Source organism: Muntiacus reevesi, chromosome 3 (assembly GCF_963930625.1).
Source record: "Muntiacus reevesi chromosome 3, mMunRee1.1, whole genome shotgun sequence".
NCBI classification, from domain to species: domain Eukaryota; kingdom Metazoa; phylum Chordata; class Mammalia; order Artiodactyla; family Cervidae; genus Muntiacus; species Muntiacus reevesi.
In genome coordinates, this window is record NC_089251.1 from 216,448,287 (window position 1) to 216,469,983 (window position 21,697).

At 35.0% G+C, this 21,697-nt stretch overlaps 1 protein-coding gene across 1 annotated transcript in view; it reads right to left on the reverse strand.

Moving 5' to 3' along the window:
- Positions 1 to 21,697, reverse strand: part of LRP1B (LDL receptor related protein 1B) — a 1,678,044-nt gene that overhangs the window by 1,049,189 nt on the left and 607,158 nt on the right. Inside the window, exon 7 of the mRNA XM_065928990.1 lies at positions 1,385 to 1,547. Coding sequence (XP_065785062.1) covers positions 1,385 to 1,547 — 163 coding nt within the window. The remainder of the gene's footprint in view (positions 1 to 1,384; positions 1,548 to 21,697) is intronic.

Genomic DNA, 21,697 nt, shown 5'->3' on the forward strand with positions numbered 1-21,697 from the left:
GCAAATATATTTCTCAACAGAATGCCAGAAAAATGTTGTTAGCACATTTGTATATTTCCAATTCTTCCTTACTACCCTTATTCAACCCCAAACAAATCAATTTAAGTACAACTTCTCTTACTAATGTCTTTCGAAGCATTGCTGCAGTCAGATTTGAGTCAAGTAACCATCTGCTGCAAATACAAATAGAGCTACATTCAAGAATTATATTACACAGGCTTCCTAGTAAAGCTCTTACGTGCAAGCTGTTCTTGTCAAAATCAGAACCATTGTGATGATGCATCTTAATATTCAATCAGACTTTAAGTAAAGAGTGACAAAAGTCCACATATGGATGACAGCTGTTTCTTCAGTAAATATTTTCCCATTTATTGAATGGAGGCTTATGGCAGTTTAGGCTATGTTCCATCAGACATTTCTGCCTGAACTGCCGGGAGATGATTAAAACAATAACAAGGATAAGATTTTTGTTTTTAAATCTTCGTTACAACTTGTATCTGAAAAAAGCACCCACCAGCTCCTCCAACTAAAGTTGTACTCTATGCCATTATTTTGAGAATATCCTTTCCCAATAGTTACTGGTAAAAATGCTGATTTTATAGAACTTTATATGATATCATAGTGTTTATAAAATTAAAGTATAATTCCTGTATTAAGTTTTTAATTACATGAACAAAGTTATTGGGAATTTAAACATATTTACCTATAATTTGATAAATTATGAAATATTAAAAAAAGAGGAATTAGTCTATTATCTAAAAGAAGTTCAGATAAAATAAGGCCTCTTTTTAACCAGTAAAGCAGCTTGCAAAACTGGATAGTCAAAGAAAAAGTGAAGATGGATTCTGATGATTAATTCAATAACTCCATAATACCACAATGTTTATACATCAATAGTTAGAGGAAAAAAATGGTTTCAGTTAACAAGGACAAACTTCATGTCCTACTAATATCCTCAAACATGTACTATGTTCCTTTAATAAATCCTAAATGTTGTGCTGGACCTAAATTTGTTAATAGTCCATTTTTCAGGTAGAATTTTTGAAGTTTGCTAACTACAAGGTCCACTACTAAGTAACTTGGGTCTCCTATCTTTAACCTAAAATGATGCTGAGGATCTTCTCTGGTGACATCAAAATGATTATTAGGAGAGTAGTGGGTTGACTGTGTCTTAGGCAAGCCCTGCAATAACGATGTATTAAAGAAATGGTATGCCTCAGCTTCTTCACAGTAGATTTCAACTTCTTTTTTCCTTCCTGTAATGCAACTGCTCAAATCAACATTATAAACACTTTTGAGCCTGTTGTCTTATATTCCTCAACTATTTTCAGACTGTTTTTTAAGGGAAGTTATTTCAGATCAAACACTATACAGAATTTCTTACCCTGCCATTGGATCCACTGCTATTGCCTTCGGATTATGAAGTTCCAGGTCAATCAGGGTGACACACACAGACCCGTTGTAATCACACACAAAGATCCGGTCACTGACATGGTCCACAAAATAGAGATTCCTGGTGAGCCAGTCAATTGCCATTTGTTGCACATCTGAAACACACATACACACAATCATTGAATTGCGTGTGCAAATCTAGTATCATAAACCTGAGTACGAAAGTCTGTCCAAACCACAACAGAAGATATTTCAAAAGTACGGTAGCTTTACAATAGAAAAATCCCTGCAAGGATAATTTCTATGCCAAAATAAGTGATTATTCTGTAAAATAATGACTATCTCTTGATACTTTTCCTCCTACTATCTAAGCACTGAGGGTGATCTAGACAAAAGGTCTAAGAGTTTCTAAATCCTAAAGAATAGGTATTTACAATAAAATATTTCACTAGTTTTTGCATTTATTCAAATAGTTCATCTAACCCAATGGCCATAACTGGTTCAATGACACAGCCAAAAGTTTTAGTAGTAAGAGGAATAAATACTTTTTGTGAACTAAAGTAAACTCTTATTTTCAGATCCTCTTCTAACTGGAAATAACACAAAAGGAGGGGTGATATGTTCTTCTGAGGGCATATGTAGACACTGTAAAGTAAGATTGCTCAAAGATCAGTTAATTCTCTAGAAGAGGGCTGTTTCTCTAGAAGAGTAATTTGTTTTATGATGGAAATATTCTATATCTATGCTGTACAATTAAATAATGACTAGTCAACTGTCTCTAGTGAGCACTTAATTTGTGGCTAGTGTGACTGCAAACTGAATCTTCATTATATTCTGTTTTAATTAATTCAAATTTGAAAAAAAGTAGAAAGCCAGTGACTCATATGGATAGTACAGGTCTAGAAGAATGTATCTGTTTTTAACCTGAGTATTTTCTATTTGATCAGAACCACACACTGTGAAATTTCATGCTAACCAGTTGATATTTATCCTAATGGATAACCCTAAAAGTTATGGTTTCTTATTCTCTGAGGCACTGACCATTTTTATACCTAACTATGAATCTCGTTTAAACATTTCTTTTAGATGCCTGTAAGTATGAAATTCCACTAATGATCTTAGATCATCAATACTGGTTCTCCAATAATGCCATAAATAAATTTCTGATTCACATGCATTCCTTATGACAGCTATATTTGTATCTATTGCAAATTATAATTTTATAGTGTTTTATATATATATATATATATATATTTCTTTTTTTTCCCAAAACCATGATAGAGAAGACAACAATTGTGTGGAAATCTCTAAAAATTCCTACAAGGACAAGCAGTAAGTGAATATTGCAATTCACTGGATACAGATTTTTTAGGCCATCAATTACAGTTTCATTTCTGAATTACATGGTTTTTATGGAAACATAAAGCATTTAACTACTCGACAAACTACATGAACCATTTCAGCAGCCAGGATATTTACAAATCTAAACTATTTTTTGTGTCTCCAGAAATGTAGAAATATAAACTTAGCTTTGTTTTTATTCCCTTTGCATTATTACATTATTTAGAGAACAGAACCCACTGTTTCAAATGTCATTTCCAATACCTAGTGTTCAGATAAAGTATGTGCCAAAGTCCATTCAATAACCCATCTCTCATGCTAGGTCTGCAGTTGGTTTAGTCTATGTAATTGTAAATTCAGACAAAAGAGCTGTTTGACAGCATTCACACCTTTCTTCAATTCAGGATCACTGCAGAAAGATTCTCTGCTACTGAAACAATAGGTATTGTTAACAGCACCCTAGTTTGAAGCAGCAGGGTCTCACTAAAAAACCTAATAATTAGCCTAACAGTAACTGTGGGAATTGATTTTGTTTCCTTTTTCTAAACTTGAAGTTTCTATCTGCTTTTAATATGATTTTTATTAAGACTGGAAATTAATGCAATTAAACAGAGTTCAAGTAAGTAAATCAGTGGATGAATGGATAGACAGATATAGAGAGATAAATAAAATTGGGTAAAATGTTTTGAACATTTTAGGAGATTTCTGACATTATAAAAATGTCTCTAAAATTTTAATAAGATCCTTATTACTTTATTGTTACTAGAAAAAAATTAAATATGACCCTGCTATAATCTTTCTCTAGTTGCTTTTTATGCATTCTTCAACTAAAAGTTACTAGGATTTTGCCCTCCCTGTTTTTTTGAAACCGTTGCTTTATAGTCATTCAGAATTTCTTATACGCCAAAAGTGAAGTTTACTCTTGTGTTCGTATCTACAACATCTGTAGGTACTGACTACTTATTTATGAATCATAAAATAATCTAAATATCCATAATGGCAAACATTTAAATTACAGTGAAAAAAATACTGAAATTTTTTGAAACTTATAAAGTAACATATAAATATAAGTAACTTAACAATATTTTTAAAGGGCAATATATGTTGGATATAAAAACTTATACAAACAAAATAAAAAGTTGTATCCAGGAGAAATTAACTTTAAAATTTGAGGGAAAAGGTTAAAAATAATGAGCAATTATGATAATCTATAATTGGATTAAAAATGTTACATCAGCTTTGTCTTATCATCACATTATAAGACAACTAATTAATTATCAGAATTGGTGAATGTAGAACTTAACACTTTTGATTCACTATAATGTAATATATGCTAACTATTGTGGACTAAATTGCTTTCCTCCCAAATTCATATGTTAAAGCCTTAATGCCCAGCCTGGTAAATGTAAATGTATTTGGAAATAAAATCTTTAAAGAGAATATTACATTAAAATGAAGCCATTTAGTGTAAGCCCTAAACCGAACTTTCTAGTGTCCTTATAAAAAGAGATTCAGGCATACAGAGACAATTCTGGGACTACTTGCAAATAGAGAAAATGTCATCAGCAACCCAAAAAAAGAAATCTCAGAAAGTCCAACCCTGTTGCATCGTGAGCTTGGACTTCCAGCCTGCAGAATATGAAAAATAGATTTCTTTCTTTTTTTGAGCCACTCATTTTGTGGATTTTTTTTTAATATATATTAAACTTTGTATTTTGTATTGGGGTGTAGCTGATTAATAAATAATGTTGTAATAGTTTCAGGTGAACCGTGAAGGGACTCAGCCGTGCACATACATATTTCCTTTCTCTATCAAACTCCCCTCTCATCCAGGCTGCTAAATAATATTGAGCAGTGGTCCATGTGCTATGAAATCAGTCCTTGTTGGTTACCCATTTTAAATATAGCAGGGTGTGCAGTCTGTGATATTTTTTATGGCAACTCTAGCAAAATAATACTGCTGCTGCAGCTAAGTCACTTCAGTCGTGTCCGACTCTTTGCAACCCCATAGACGGCAGCCCACCAGGCTCCCCCGTCCCTGGGATTCTCCAGGCAAGAACACAGGAAAATTCAATAGAGTAGTTTATGCCACAAAATAATTGAGAAGGACAGTCAAAATCTTTCTAAGAAAATTACAAGAGAAATGTCTGCATGTGCTTTTAACGTCAGACTAGAACACTTTCTAACAGACTCTTTCAAAGACTGGTTAGTTTCCCTGGGGAATATATTTTTGTTTAATTTACAGTTTAATATTTTAAGTGCTAGTCTCTAGGAATTTAAATATTAATGTGTATGTTGACAAATTAAAAATAAGTTTTATTCAAGAGATGCAAATGATATCCATCAGGTAGTAAATATAGCCCATAGTTTTACTGTCCAGTATGACATTAAATGGAGAAGGAAATGGCAACCCACTCCAGTGTTCTTGCCTGGAGAATCCCAGGGAGGGGGGAGCCTGGTGGGCTGCCGTCTATGGGGTCACACAGAGTTGGACATGAATGAAGCGACTTAGCAGTAGCAGCAGCAGCACCATGACATTACAGAGTTTTATATCTAACCTTACTATTTTAAATCAGAATTATTTTTTTTCCTTTCACTGATTGCAAGCACTTCAGTCTATTATGTCTGCTTTTGAGCCAGATTTACCATCTTACTATTTCTCTTAATAATGAGCTAAATAATTCATAGCATATGTGCATTATATATTTGGATGAGTCATGTTTTTAACTTTTTAAAAATGAGAGGTTGGCACATATGAATCTTGATTTCTTTATTTGCCATATTATTTTCAACTAGCAAGAGGCAAGAGATGTAAATGTCCACAAAGATCAGAAAAAAAATCATAAAAAGGCAAAACGTGTTAGGAGAGACTACTAAAATCCTAGATGATGGCTCAAAAGTACTCTACTACCTAAAAAAGCAGCCTGAATTTCAGCTGATCACTTTGATATAGAAATGTTTTATTGTGTCAAAGAAGCCCAAAATAAGAATTTCTGAATTTCATTTGAAATCTCCCAATTTTTAAATATGATAAGCTAGTTTTTAAAAATTCTAAAGCACTCTGTATATCAAACAAAACCTGTGTGCAACAAACTGGATCAAAGACCTCCATAGCAGCAATGCTAAAGTAAAACAAATAGTATATATCATTTTGTTTCAGCCTAACCTAAATACACAGCAAAGCCAGAGATGAAGAGCAGCAGAGATATACATGGTGTGTGCATGCTAAGTCACTTCAATTGTGTCCTTCTCTTTGTGACCCTATGGACTGCAGCCCACCAGTCTCCTCTGTCCTTGAGATTATCCAGGCAAGAATACTGGAGTGGATTGCCATTACGTTCTCCAGGGGAATCTTCCTGACCCAGGGATCGAACCCACATCACTTACAACTCCTGCATTGGCAAGAGGGTTTTTTACCACTAGCACATCCTGGGATCCAAGGGATTATTTTAAATGTGATTTTTAAATTTTTATAATACAGTAAATGTACACAATTTAAAAAGATACATCACCTTAAGGCTTACAATGAAAAACAGCAATGTTCACTTCACTTCTCTCTACTGTCTTCTGGTTGTCTTAACTATTTCAATTATATTTATTAACACTTCCATAATTCTATATGATGCCCCTACTATAATTTTAAAGCTTCTAAAGTTTATATATTATCTATTAACTTTCTACTGTACATAATTAGAAGCTGATTTCTTACAACCCTCCACACACACACACACACAGACACTTTCTCTCCCCTCATCTTCTCACAAACTTAATTTTATGTTAAATTAATACTCAAGGTTTATATAATTATGATGATATGCATTTCTGTTGACAGTTGAAGAAAGTAGTTTAATATGATTATACTTTATTCTTGAATAACTTTTGTGTTTTTTTAGCATTCCACTGTTTTTTTCTCTTTGTTGCAATTAATCATCATATAATTCTAAAACACACACACACACAACTCTGAGAATGCAAACTGGTGCAGCCACTATGGATAATATTATAAAATGTCCTAAAAAATCTCAAAACAAAGTTATCATATAATACAGCAATCTCACTCCTGGGCGTATGTATATAGAAGTAATGAAAACTCTAATTTGAAAAGATACATGTGGCCCAATGTTCAGTGCAACATTATTTACATATCCACGACGTGGGGCAAGCTAAATGTCCATCAACAGATGGATAAAGATGTGGCATATGTGTGTGCATGCACACACACACAATGGCATATGACTCAGCTATGGGAAAAAAAAGAAATAAATAATGCCATCTGCAGCAACATGGATTGAACTCAGTTCAGTTCAGTTGCTCAGTCGTGTCCGACTCTTTGCAACCCCATGAATTGCAGCATGCCAGGCCTCCCTGTCCATCACCAACTCCCAGAGTTTACTCAAACTCATGTCCATCGAGTCCATGATGCCATCCAGCCGTCTCATCCTCTGTCATCCCCTTCTCCTCCTGCCCTCAATCTTTCCCAGCATCAGGGTCTTTTCCAATGAGTCAACTCTTCACAAGAGGTGGCCAAAGTACTGGAGTTTCAGCTTCAGCGTCAGTCCTTCTAATGAAAAGCCAGGACTGATCTCCTTTAGGATGGAGTGGTTGTATCTCCTTGCAGTCCAAGGGACTCTCAAGAGTCTTCTCCAACACCACAGTCCAAAAGCATCAATTCTCTTGTGCTCAGCTTTCTTCACTGTCCAACTCTCATATCCATACATGACCACTGGAAAAACCATAGCCTTGACTAGATGGACCTTTGTTGGCAAAGAGGTTATCAAACTAACTGAAGTAAGTCAGAGAAAGACAAATGTCATATGCTATCACTTATATGTGGAGTTGAAAAAAATGATACAAATAAACTTATTTACACAGAATATTGATATTTCTCCTGGAAATCTTGATTCCAGTTTGTGCTTCTTCCAGCCAAGCATTTCTCATGATGTACTCTGCATATAAGTTAAATAAGCAGGGTGACAATATACAGCCTAGACATACTCCTATTCCTATCTGGAACCAGTCTGTTGTTTCATGTCCAGTTATAACTGTTGCTTCCTGACCTGCATACAGGTTTCTCAAGAGGCAGATCAGGTGGTCTGGTATTCTCATCTCTTTCAGATTTTTCCACAGTTTATTCTGATCTGCACAATCAAAGGCTTTGGCATAGTCAATAAAGCAGAAATAGTGTTTTACTGGAACTCTCTTGCTTTTTTGATGATCCAGCGGATATTGGCAATTTGATCTCTGGTTCCTCTGCCTTTTCTAAAACCAGCTTGAACATCTGGAAGTTCATAGTTCACATATTGCCGAAGCCCAACTTGGAGAATTTTGAGCATTACTTTACTAGCATGTGAGATGAGCGCAACTGTGCAGTAGTTTGAGCATTCTATGGCATTGCCTTTCTTTGGGGTTGGAATGAAAACTGACCTTTCCAGTCCTGTGGCCACTGCTGAGTTTTCCAAATTTGCTGACATATTGAGTGCAGATACTTTCACAGCATCATCTTTCAGGATTTGAAATAGCTCAACTTGAATTTCATCACCTCCACTAGCTTTGTTCATAGTGATGCTTTCTAAGGCCCGCTTGACTTCACATTCCAGGATGTCTGGCTCTAGGTGAGTATGAGTGATCACACCATCATGATTATCTGGGTCGTGAAGATCTTTTTTGTTCAGTTCTTCTGTGTATTCTTGCCACCTCTTCTTAATATTTTCTGCTTCTGTTAGGTCTATACCATTTCTGTCCTTTATTGAACTAATCTTTGTGTGAAATTTTCCCTTGATATCTATAATTTTTTTGAAGAGATCTCTAGTCTTTCCCATTCTATTGTTTTCCTCTATTTCTTTGCACTGATCACTGAGGAAGGCTTTCTTATCTCTTCTTGCTATTCTTTGGAACTCTGCATTCAAATGGGAATATTGTTCCCTTTCTCCTTTGCCTTTTGCTTTTCTTCTTTTCACAGCTATTTGTAAGGCCTCCTCAGACAACACTTTTGCCTTTTTGCATTTCTTCTTCATAGGGATGGTCTTGCAGCCATGAAATTAAAAGACACTTACTGCTTGGAAGGAAATTCATGACCAACTTAGATAGCATATTAAAAAGCAGAGACATTACTTTGCCAACAAAGGTCCGTCTAGTCTAGGCTATGGTTTTTCCAGTGGTCATGTATGGATGTGAGAGTTGGACTATGAAGAAAGCTGAGCACCAAAAAATTTATGCTTTTGAACTGTGGTGTTGGAGAAGACTCTTGAGAGTCCCTTGGACTGCAAGAAGATCCAACCAGTCCATCATAAAGGAGATCAGTCCTGGGTGTACATTGGAAGGACTGATGCTGAAGCTGAAACTCCAGTAATCTGGCCACCTCATGTGAAGAGTTGACTCATTGGTAAAGACCCGGATGCTGGGAGGGGTTGGGGGCAGGAGGAGAATGGGACGAATGAGGATGAGATGGCTGGTTGACATCACAGACTCGATGGACATGAGTTTGAGTAAACTCCGGGAGTTGGTGATGGACAGGGAAGCCTGGCGTGCTGTGATTCATGGGGTCGCAAAGAGTCAGACACGACTGAACTACTGAACTGAACTGAACTGAACACAGAATATACACATAGAAAACATTTAAAGGAATGAAATTATAATACTCTTTAACATCGCATACAAAAGTAAACACAAATCAGATTAAAAACCTAAATATAAGGTTAGATTCTATAAAACTTGTAGAGGAAAATATATAACATTCTTAGATCTATATCACAGCAATATCTTTTTTGACCTACCTCCTGGATTAATGAAAATAAAATAAAAAATTTAAAAAATGATAATTAATCTCAAAAGCTCTTGCAGAGCAAAGGAAATCGTAAACAAAATGAAAACATGACCCATATAATGGAAGAAAATATTTGCAAATGATACAACTGACAATGGATTAATCTTCAAATATATAAAAAGCTCATGCAGCTCAATATCAAAAACACAAACAACCCAATAAAAAAATGGGTAGAAGATATAAATGGACATTTCTTCAAGGAAGATATACAGATGGCCACAAAGTACATGAAAAGATGCTCAACATCATTAATTAATAGAGAAACGAAAATCAAAATACTTTGAAGTATCACCTTGCACTAGTCAGAATGGCCATCATTAAAAAAAAAAAGAAAGAAAGAAAAGAAAAGAAAGAAAAGGAAACAAACTACAGTCTACAAAAAATGCTAGAGAGTGTAGGAACAAAAGGGGACACTCCTGCACTGCTGGTGGGAATTTAAATTGGTACAATCATTAAGAATATTCCTTAAAAAACTAGAAATAGAGTTGCCATATGATCCAACGATCCCACTCCTGGGCACATATCTAGAGAAAGCCATATTTTGGAAAAGATATCTGCACCCCAATGTTCTTTGAATGTTGTTTACAATAGCTAAGAAATGGAAACAACCTAAGTGTCTATCAAAAAAGTGGGAAAGAAGTAGTGGGACATTATTAACAATGAAATATTATTCATCCATAAGAAAAGTTGAGATAATGTAACTTGCAGCAACATGGTTTGACTTAGAGATTCTCATACTAAGTGAATTAAGCCAGAAAGATTAAAAATATTTATGATATCACTTATATGTGGAATCTAAAAATATGGCACAAATAAACTTATTTACAACACAGAAATAGAGTCACTAATGTACAAAACAAACCTATGGTTCCCAAAGGGGAGGCAGGTGAGAGATAAATTAGGAGATTGATATTGACATATAAACAACTACTATATATAAAATAGATAACTAATAATGACATACTGTATAGTAAAATGGACACTATCCAATACTCTAATGTAATGATCTATATTGAAAAAGAATCTAAAAAACAGCTGGTATGTTTGTATAACTGATTCATATATATATATATATATATATATGAAAAAGGCTGAGGAACCAGAGATTAAATTGCCAACATCCGTTAGATCATAGAAAAAGCAAGGGAATTCCTGAAAAAAAAAAAAAAATCCACTTCTGCTTCATTGACTATGCTAAATCCTTTGACTGGGCAGATCACAACAAACTGTGGAAAATTCTTAAAGAGATGGAAATACCAGACAACCTCACCAGCCTCCTGAGAAACCTGTATACAGGTCAAGAAGCAATAGTTAGTAATGGACATCGAACAATGGGCTGGCTCAAAATTGGGAAAGGAGTACATCAAGGCTGGATATTGTCACCCTGCTTATTTAATCTCTATGCAGAGTAAATCATGCAAAATGCCAGGCTGGATGAAGGTCAAACTGAAATCAAGACTGCCCGGAGAAATATCAATAACCTTAGATATGTAGATGACACCACCCTAATGGTAGAAAGTGCAGAGGAACTAAAGAGCCTCTTGATTATGGTGAAAGAGGAGAGTAAAAAAGCTGGGTTAAAACTCACCAATTAAGAAATTAAGATCATGGCATCCAGTCCCATCATTCATGGCAAATAGATGGGGAAACAATGGAAACAGTGACAGACTTTATTTTCTTGGGCTCCAAAATCACTTTGTTAGGTGACTACAGCCATGAAACTAAAAGAAGTTTCCTTGGAAGAAGAGATATGACAAACCTAGACAGCATATTAAAAAGCAGAAAAAATAACCTTTACTCTCGAGACATGCTAGTGGTGACAGCTGCAGGCTGCACTTTATAGCTAGCCTCTCTGGAGTGGGCAACTGAAAGAGGGAAATAACATTGCAATTGAGATGTTCAGATATGTAATGGTTCCTGTACTTCTGGCTACTCAAGCGTGACCCAGCAACTAGATTCATTTCTAGAGAGGCTGTGGAAAGACTGAGAACAAGCCCTGAGCCTTTGGAGTGGGAGCACTGACTTCAAGACCCTACACTACCAGAGAACTAGCCCTAAGCAGCATCAGATAGTGAGAACTCACACAAAGGAAACCACTTGAATACAAGACCTGGCATCACCCAACCACCAGTAGAACACTACACAGGACACCTCATCTAAACTACAAACAAAAGAAAAATACAAACCAGTCACCGGCAGTCAGGATTACCACCTCTCAGCCTTGCCCATCAGAGGAAAAACAAATAAACAAACAAACAACAACAAAAAACTCAGCACATATCTCATCCTATGCACAAATCACTGGACCAACCTTAGAAGGGCAGAAAACAGAAGGAAGAAAGAATTCATCCTTGAAGCCTTGGAAAAGGAGACCTTAAACACAATAAGTTAAAAAAAAAAAAAAAAAAAAGAGGCAGAGAAATACTATACAAATGAAGGAACAACTAGAAACACAGAAATCCACATAAATAAGGAGGAAATAGGCAAACTATCTGAAAAAGCATTCAGAATAATAATAGTAAAGTTGGTAAAAAAAAAAAAAAAAAAAAAACCTTGAAAACAAAATGTGGAAAATCAAAGTATCAATTAACAAAGACCTAGAAGAATTAAAGAGTAAACATACAGAGACAGACAACACAATTATTGAAATTAAAAATACTCTAGAAGGAATCAATACAAGAATATCTGAAGCAGAAGAATGAATCTGTGAGCTGGAAGACAAAATGGTGGAAATAACTTCTGAGGAGCAGAGTAAAGTAAAAAGAATGAAAAGAACTGAGGACAATCTCAGAAACTTCTGGGACAATATCAAATGCACCAACATTCGAGTTATTGGAGTCCCAGAAGAAGAAGAAAAAAGGAAGGGTATGAGAAAATTTTTGAAGAGGGTATAGTTGAAAATTTCCCCAGCAAGGAAAAGGAAATCATGAAGTCTAAGAGGCACAGATAGTCCCATACAAGATAAACCCAAGGATAAATATGCCAAGACACATACTAATCACACTAGCAAAGACTAAACACTAAGAAAGAATATTAAAAGCTGCAAGGGAGAAGCAACAAATAACATACAAGGGAGACCCCATACGCTTAACAGCTGATCTTTCAGAAGAAACTCTGTAGGTCAGAAGGGAATGGCAGGATATATTTAAAGTATTGAAAGGGAAAAATATACAACTAAGATTATGGAACCCAGCAAAGCTCTCCTTTAAAAATGACAGAGAAATAAAGAGCATTTCAGACAAGCAAAAGTTAAGAGAATTCAGTATCACTAAACCAGCTTTACAACAAATGCTAAAGGGACTTATATAGCCAATAAATACAAGATAACTAAAAAGATCTACAAAATCAACCCCAATCAACAAAGAAAAATGACAACAGGAACATATATATCAATAATTACTTTAAATGTAAATGGATTAAATGCTCCAACCAAAAAACACAGACTGGCTAAATGGATACAAAAACAGGACCCATATTTATTCCAACTACAAGATACCCACTTCAGACCTAAAGACACATATAGACTGAAAGTGAGAGGATGGAAAAATATATTCCATGCAAATGGGAAGCAGAAGAAAACTGGAGTAACAATCTTCATATCAGACAAAATAGACCTTAAAATCAAGAAGATTACAAGAGATAAGGAAGGACATTGCATAATGATCAAGGGATCAATCCAAGAGGAAGACATAACAATTGTAAATATCTAGGCATCCAACATAGGAGCACCTCAATACATAAGACAGATGCTTACAGGAATAAAAGGAGAAATTGACAGTAACACAATAATAGTAGTAGACTTTAACACCCCACTCACACTAATGGACAGATCATCAAAACAGAAAATTAATAAGGAAACACATGTCTTGAATGATACATTAGATGAGATGGATCTCACTGATATCTTCAGGACATTCCATCCAAAGGCAGAACAATACACCTTCTTCTCAAATGCGCATGTAACATTCTCCAGGATAGACCACACCTTGGGTCACAAATCAAACCTCAGTAAATTTAAGAAAATTGAAATCATGTCAAGCATCTTCTCTGACTACAATGCTGAGACTAGATATCAATTGCAAGAAAAAAAATACTGTAAGAAACACAAACACATGGAGATTGAACAATACATTTCTAAATACAGGTTCTGAGGAAATCAAAAGGGAAATCAAAAAATTTCTAGAAACAAATGGCAATGAAAACACAATAACTCAAAACCTATGGGATGCAGCCAAAACCATTCTAAGAGCAAAGTTCATAGCAATACAATCCTACCTCAAGAAACAAGAAAAACATCAAATAGACAACCTAACTTTACACATAAAACAACTGGAAAAACAACAACAACACCACCAATAAAACCCCAAAATTAGTAGAAGAAAAGAAATCATAAAGATCCAAGAAATAAATGAAAATGAAAGAAACAATAGTAAAGATTAATAAAGCTAAAAGCTGATTCTTTGAGAAGATAAACAAAATGGACAAATCTTTAGCCAGACTCATCAAGAAAAATAAAAGAGAAGAATCAAATTGACAAAATTAGAAATGAAAAAGGAGAGGTTACAACAGACAATGCAGAAATACAAAGGATTATAAGAGACAATTATGAACAACTATATGGCAATAAAATGGATAACCTGGAAGAAATAGACAGATTCTTAGAAAAGTCAATCTTCTAAGACTGAACCAGGAAGAAATAGAAATTATGAACAACCCAATTACAGGCACTGAAATTGAAGCTGTAATCAAAAATCTTCCAAAAAACAAAACCCCAGGACCAAATGGCTTCACAGGAGAATTCTATCAAACATTTAGAGAAGAGTTAATACCTATCCTTATAAAACTCAAAATTTGCAAAGGAAGGAACACTTCCCAACTCACTCTATGAGGCCACCATCATCCTGATACCAAAATCAGACAATGACAACACCAAAAAAGAAAACTACAGGCAAACATCACTGATGAACATAGATGCAAAAATTTTCAACAAAATTTTAACAAACAGAATTCAGCAACACATCAAAAAGCTTATACACCATGATCAAATTAGGTTTATTCCAGGAATGCAAGTATTCTTCAATATAAACAAATAAATAAATGTGATATACCATATTAACAAATTGAAAGATAAAAAACATATGATAAACTCAATAGATGCAGAAAAAGCCTATGACAAAATTCAGCATTCACACATGATTAAAATTTTTTAAAAAATGGACACAGAAGGAACCTTCCTCAACACAGTAAAGACCTTATATGATAAGCCTACAGCAAACATTATTGTCAATGGTGAGAAACTGAAAACATTCCCCCTAAGAAGAGGAACAAGACAAGGGTGTCGACTTTCACCACTATTATTCAACATAGTTCTGGAAGTCCTGATACAGCAATCAGAGAAGAAAAAGAAGTAAAGCTCTCACTGTTTGCAGATGACATGATACTGTACATAGAAAACCATAAAGATAGTATCAGAAAATTACTAGAGCTAATCAGTCAATTTAGCAAAGTTGCAGGATACAAAATCAATACACAGAAATCACTTGCATTTCTATATACCAACAATGAAAAAACAGAAAGAGAAATTAAGGAATCAATCCCATTCACCATTACAACAAAAGGAATTAAATATCTAGGAATAAACTTAACTAAGGAGACAAAAGAACTGTACACAGAAAATTATAAGACACTGATGAAAGAAATCAAAGATGACATAAACAGATGGAGAGATATTCCATGTCCTTGGGTAAGAAGAATCAATACTGTGAAAATGACTATACTACCAAATGCAGTCTACAGAGTCAATGCAATCCCTATCAAATTACCATTGACATTTTTCATAGAACTGGAACAAAAAATTTCACAATTCATATGGAAACACAAAAGACTCCAAATAGCCAAAGTAGTCTTCAGAAAGAAGAATGGAGCTGGAGGAATCAACCTTTCTGACTTCAAATTATACTACAAAGCTACAGTCATCAAGACAGTATGGTACTGGCACAAAAACAGAAATATAGACCAATGGAACAAGATAGAAAGCCCAGAAATAAACCCATGCACCTATGGGTACCTTATTTTTTACAAAGGAGACAAGAACATACAATGGGGCAAAGATAATCTCTTTAATAAATGGTACTGGGAAAACCGAACAGCTACATGTAAAATGAAATTAGAACACTTCCTAACACCATACACAAAGATAAGCTCAAAATGGATTAAAGACCTAAATATAAGACCAGAAACTATAAAACTCTTAGAGTAAAACATAGGCAGAACAATCAATGACATAAATCAAAGCAAGATCCTCTATGATCCATCTCCTATATTAATGCAAATAAAAACAAAAGTAAACAAGTGGGACCTGATCAAACTTAAAAGCTTTTGCACAGAAAGGAAACTATAAGCAAGGTGAAAAGACAACCCACAGAATTGGAGAAAATAATTGCAAATGAAACAACTGACAAAGGATTATTTTCCAAAATATATAAGCAGCTCATACAACTCAATGCCAGCAAAACAACCAACCCAATCAAAAAGTGGGAAAAAGACCTAAACTGACATTTCTCCAAAGAAGACACACAGATTGCTAACAAACACAGGAAAATATGCTCAACATCGCTCGTTATTAGAGAAATGCAAATCAAAACTACAATGAGGTATCACCTCACACCAATCAGAATGACCATCATCAAAATGTCTACAAACAATAAATGCTGGAGAGGGTATGGAGAAAAGGGAACACTCTTGCACTGTTGGTGGGAATGTAAAATGACATAACCACTATGTAAGACAGGATGGAGATTCCTTAAAAAAACTAGGAATAAAACCACCATATGACCCAGCAATCCCACTTGTAGGCATAAACCCCGAGGAAACCACAATTGAAAGAGACACATGTATCCCATTGTTCACTGCAACACTATTTACAATAGCTAGAACATGGAAGCAACCTAGATGTTCATCAACAGATGAATGGATAAAAAGTTGTAGTACATATACACAATGGAACATTACTCAGCCATATAAAGGAATGCCTTTAGGTCAGTTCTAATGAGGTGGATGAATCTAGAACCTATTACACAGAAGTCAGAAAGAGAAGTAAGTAAGTCAGAAAGAGAAAGATAAATATCAGATTCTAATGCATATATATGGAATTTAGAAAAGTGGTACCGAAGAATTTATTTACAGGACAACAACAGAGAAACAGACTTAGAGAGTAGACTTATAGACATGGGGAGAGGAGAGGAGAGAGTGAGATGTATGGAAAGAGTAACATGGAAACTTACATTACCATATGTAAAAGAGATAGCCAATGGGAATTTGCTGTCTGGCTCAGGAAACTCAAACAGGTGCTCTGTATCAACTTAGAGGGGGTGGAATGGAGAGGAAGATGGGAGGGAGTTTCAAAAGGGAGGGGATATGTGTATACCTATGGCTGATTCATGCTGAGATTTGACAGAAAACAGCAAAATTCTGCAAAGCAATTATCATTCAATAAAAAATAAATTAATTAAAAAAAGAAGATGGTAAAAAATAATAAAGAAACCTAAGTCAATTATTTAAAAAATTTAAAAAAGCAGACATCACTTTGCTGAGAAAGGTCCATATAGTCAAAGGTATGCTTTTTCCAGTAATCATATACTGATGTGAGAGTTGGACCTTAAAAAAGGCTGAGCACCAAAGAATTGATGCTTTTGAACTGTAGTGCTAGACAATACTCTTGAGAGTCCTTGGACAGCAAGGAGATCAAACCAGTCAATCCTAAAGGAGATCAATTCTGAACATTCATTGGAAGGACTGACGCTGAAGCTGCAATACTTTAGTCACCTGTTGCAAACAGCCAACTCATTGGAAAAAGACCCTAATGCTGGGAAAGATTGAGGGCAGGAGGAGAAAAGCGTGGCAGAGAATGAGATAGTTGGATGGCATCACCGACTCAATGGATGTGAATTTGAGCAAACTCCAGGAGATAGTAAAGGACAGGGAAGCCTGGCATGCTCCAGTCCATGAGGTCACAAAGAGTCAGACACAACTGAGCAACTGAACAACAACAAATAACTGAGTCACTTTGCCATACGGCTGAAACTAACACAACAGTGTAAATCAAATATATTCCAATAAAAATTGAAAAAACAAACAAAAAATTAAAACATAAAGAAAAATAATTTATGTTGCCAAAGGAGAAAGAAGGTGGGGAAAGGATAAATGAGGAGTTTGGGATTAATGGATATACCCTACTACATATGAAATAGATAAACAATAAGGTCCTGCTATGGTACAGGGAACTATATTCAGCATTTTGTAATAACTTACAATGGAAATGAATCTGGAAAAGAATATATATATATATTTATGTATATATATATATATATATATATATATATATATATATATTTCCTCTATAAGAGGATACACACAGAAATCTAATGATTTATTCTTTTGCTTTTGACATCCTTCTTGTTACCTGCCTTCCTTCACTTTAGTTTGTAGTGTCTGCTCGATAGCCATGGTTCCTTTTATCAATCCATTCATTGTTTAACTGCTTCAAAAATAAAACGTCCTAAAACATCCTATTTTCTACTCAAGTGGAGATAAGAAGTTGCCTGGCTGTTATGAATAGGGGAGCAAATTTAGAAGCATACCTATTTTCAGACTACGTTCTAAGCTAATCACCTTTTCATTAGTCCTATTCTATATCCGCATTTTCAGAGGTAGCCTGGGTCATTAATTTTTGAGTCTTTCTGGGGTTCTTCATCTTGGCACCACTACTGTACTCACCCAGACATTAATCTAATTCACTTATTATTTAATCATCTATCATTTATTATCCACATGCTTTGTCTCTTCTTTCATCTTTTGTGGTTAATACAGTTAGACTTTTAAGAACTGTACTTACATTTTGAAAAACAATTTTTTAAACAAACTTCAAAAAAAGAACAGATATTTAGTGCAATCTGCAGAGTTTGCCAGAAAGTCCCTGAGGACAGGATAGTTCAAGCAAGGTAGTTCAATGTCTGACTAGCAGTTTTTAAAGATCATTCTGGGTGCTCTGTGGATACAAGGGTAGAAATCTGAAACCAGATGACCAGTCAGGGAGATCCTGAAACCTTCAGGAGAGATATGGTGGCATCAAAGAGTATCAGAGCAGTGATGAGATTATGCAGCATATACTTATCATATTCCTTTGTCAACATTAAATATATAATCATATTTAGATTACTACAGTTAAGTTATATTTTAGCTTAGGTGAAAGAGCCAAAAATCATAGAAATTTTGAAGCCATCACACACACAAAAATTCAGAAACATTCCAAATACTGATTGCTTCAATTTACATTTCTGTTCTTGTATGTTATGAATATTTAACATTTTTACTTCCACTCAAATATTGTCCCTTAAGCTGTGATGTTGCCTTCACTGAAGAGAATTATACTGTTTCCAGTGTAAATACAGAGAAGAGCAGGTAAAAATGAAATTTATAAAATGTCAAGATTTTATGAAAACTGTGTTTTCCCTGATTTATGTGTCTCCCAGTTTAAGTGGGAAATTAACATTTTGGTTTCACAGCACTTTTCTTTGGTAGAGTATTTGAAAGTGCCTTCTGAATGATGAGGTGATGTAATTGCATTTATTTTTATATCTTGCTACAATCAAGAAACATATACTTACTTTATCCCTAGATTATATTAAATAAACTGAACTGAGCAAGCAAATGCTCTGTCCCTTTAGAATAATAATTAAAATGATAGTAAAGAAGTTCAATTTGGGTGTGCCATGGGCAAGAATATTCTTATTCAGGAATAGAATTTGTGGCACATTATAGAGACTTTTTTTGTTGTTTTCTCCTTTGTCTGAGAAAAGTGTGCCTCTTCCTAGCTCTTCTCCTGTTTAAATACATGAAATATAGTCAAAATGAACATCAATTCTTGATAGGAATAGTCACAAAGTTCTACATCCAATCTGTATATATGTCTATGAAAAAAGACAAACAAGGTACTTCTGATATGGGATGGTGAGCTGGTATCAATTATCTTCATGGGTCATGGATGTTGTTATTTTTGTTACAAAGAATGGACAGGAAGTAACAGAGTTTTTGAACTTCTTTCCACCTTCCTGTTTCACTATTTCTCAATTTCTTCTTCTAATCCAAAGGACAAGTCACTTTTTTCCCCCCTTTATAGTAGATACACTTAGAGAAGATACCAATCCTTATTATTCTTTCTAGATAAAAACAACAACAAAGAAAAAAAAACAGCTTATGCAAAGGTGCATTTTTCCTACTACGCAAACTATTCTTTTTGATCTTTAACTCAAATGAATTCGTCCTTCATCTTATACTTATCTCTTCCTACTTTAGCCCAAATTAAATCTACCAGCAAACCTTGCTCAAGGCACTATCGTCTCTCCTCTAGATGCTGCAATAGCTTCTTAACTGGACCCTACTTCCCTTCTAAATGCACTATAACTATTTTCTCAGAGCCCCTGAAGTGATCATTGTAAAACACAAATTATATCATGACATGAAAAAAAGGTCTGTGATCTGAGATCTATAGTACATTTAATTGCCAGTGAAGAAAAGTCTTAACAAATCGATGCACTCTTGAGATTTACTGTCCTGTATGAATGTTTTCAAAAGTACATCACATATTTTTATAAATACCTAAGCTTGCTAAACTTTAGCTCAGTTCTAAGTCAAAACTCTATGGAGTGTTTCTCTCTGTCACATGTCCATAAAGGTCACCCAGGAAATGAGATGTGCTAGTGTTAGTCTCCCAGTTGTGTCTCTTTGCAACCCCAAGGACAAGAGTCCAGCAGCCTCTTCTGTCCATGGAAGTCCATGGTAATAGGCTACCAACTTTCATTATATTATTGTTTCTTCTGCATAGTTTTAGTAGACAACAAGTTTTACTCTAAGTGCTGAGTCTGTTCTTTTTTTTCCAAGTATCATTCTCCCAAAAGTCTCAAAAAACTTCCCCACATTTAGCACAAAATTCAGTCTTTAATATGGATTATGAGACTTCCAAACCTCCCTTTAACTCATGTCTTCCTTGGCCACTTTAGTGCAGCCACTCTGGTCTCCCTACCTTTTTCTCAAATTGCAAGGAAAGCTCCCATCATAGGACTTTTGTATCTAATCAACAAGAAAAGAGTATTTGAATGTGCTTGCCTGTGCTTTCACTTCCTTTTTAGGTATATGTTCCAATGTCAGTTCTCAGAAAGGCCTCCCTTGACCAATGGATATTAAGAAGACCACGCCCCAACCTGGACACCTCACCCCCTGCTGCCAGTAACAATGACTCATTCCCATCAGTCAATATCATTGCTATCATATTACTTTTCCGTAGCAGTCATATCAAATGATAGTAGTTTAAGTATTTAGTAGTTCACAACACTGGAAGTTCCATATGAGCAGGGATCCTGTATGTCTTGTTCACTGCTATCTTACCAAAGCCTAGAATTGTGTTTAGCTATGATAAGTGTCCAGTAAATATTTTCAAATGAATATGGCTCTTCTATTCCAAATAGCCTTTGTTCAAGAAACTCTTCCCTAAAATCTGTGCTTCCACTTCTACATCAGCGTGTCATCTGAAGTCACAGCTCCTTTGTTTTTTAATCAGCTGTGATATTTTTCTTGATTTTACCTGTGAGTGCAAATTTGGCAGGTCCCTATTCTTTACCCAGAAAAGATGTACACAAGAAGGATAGAGATTATTTAATGTGGATGACCAATTTTATGAAAGGGCAATCAGGCAGTTAATGATCTGAAGGTATGAGGAGTGAGTAATAGTAGCATGAGATACGACAGTGCCATATAACAGCGCATGGTGACTGGGGAGCCCGAGTGACTAAAATGGGATAATTAGGCAAAGATCAGAAAAATGGACAGTCAAAATGTTGTACTGAGGATAAAATAGCATCATATCCACTTTTGCACTAAAATTGCCACTTCTTGACTTCTAGAGTCATTCTTGATATTCTATTCTTATCAAGAATCATTTTATGACCATAGAGCCATGTAACTGTAATTCTTATTCCTCTCCTTTAAGTAAGAATTGGCTAACATCTTGGCCATAAGTTGTCTGTGAGACTACTGGTTAGCTAGACTACTTCTCTTGGCACAAGATTGTTTTAGATTACCTCTTAC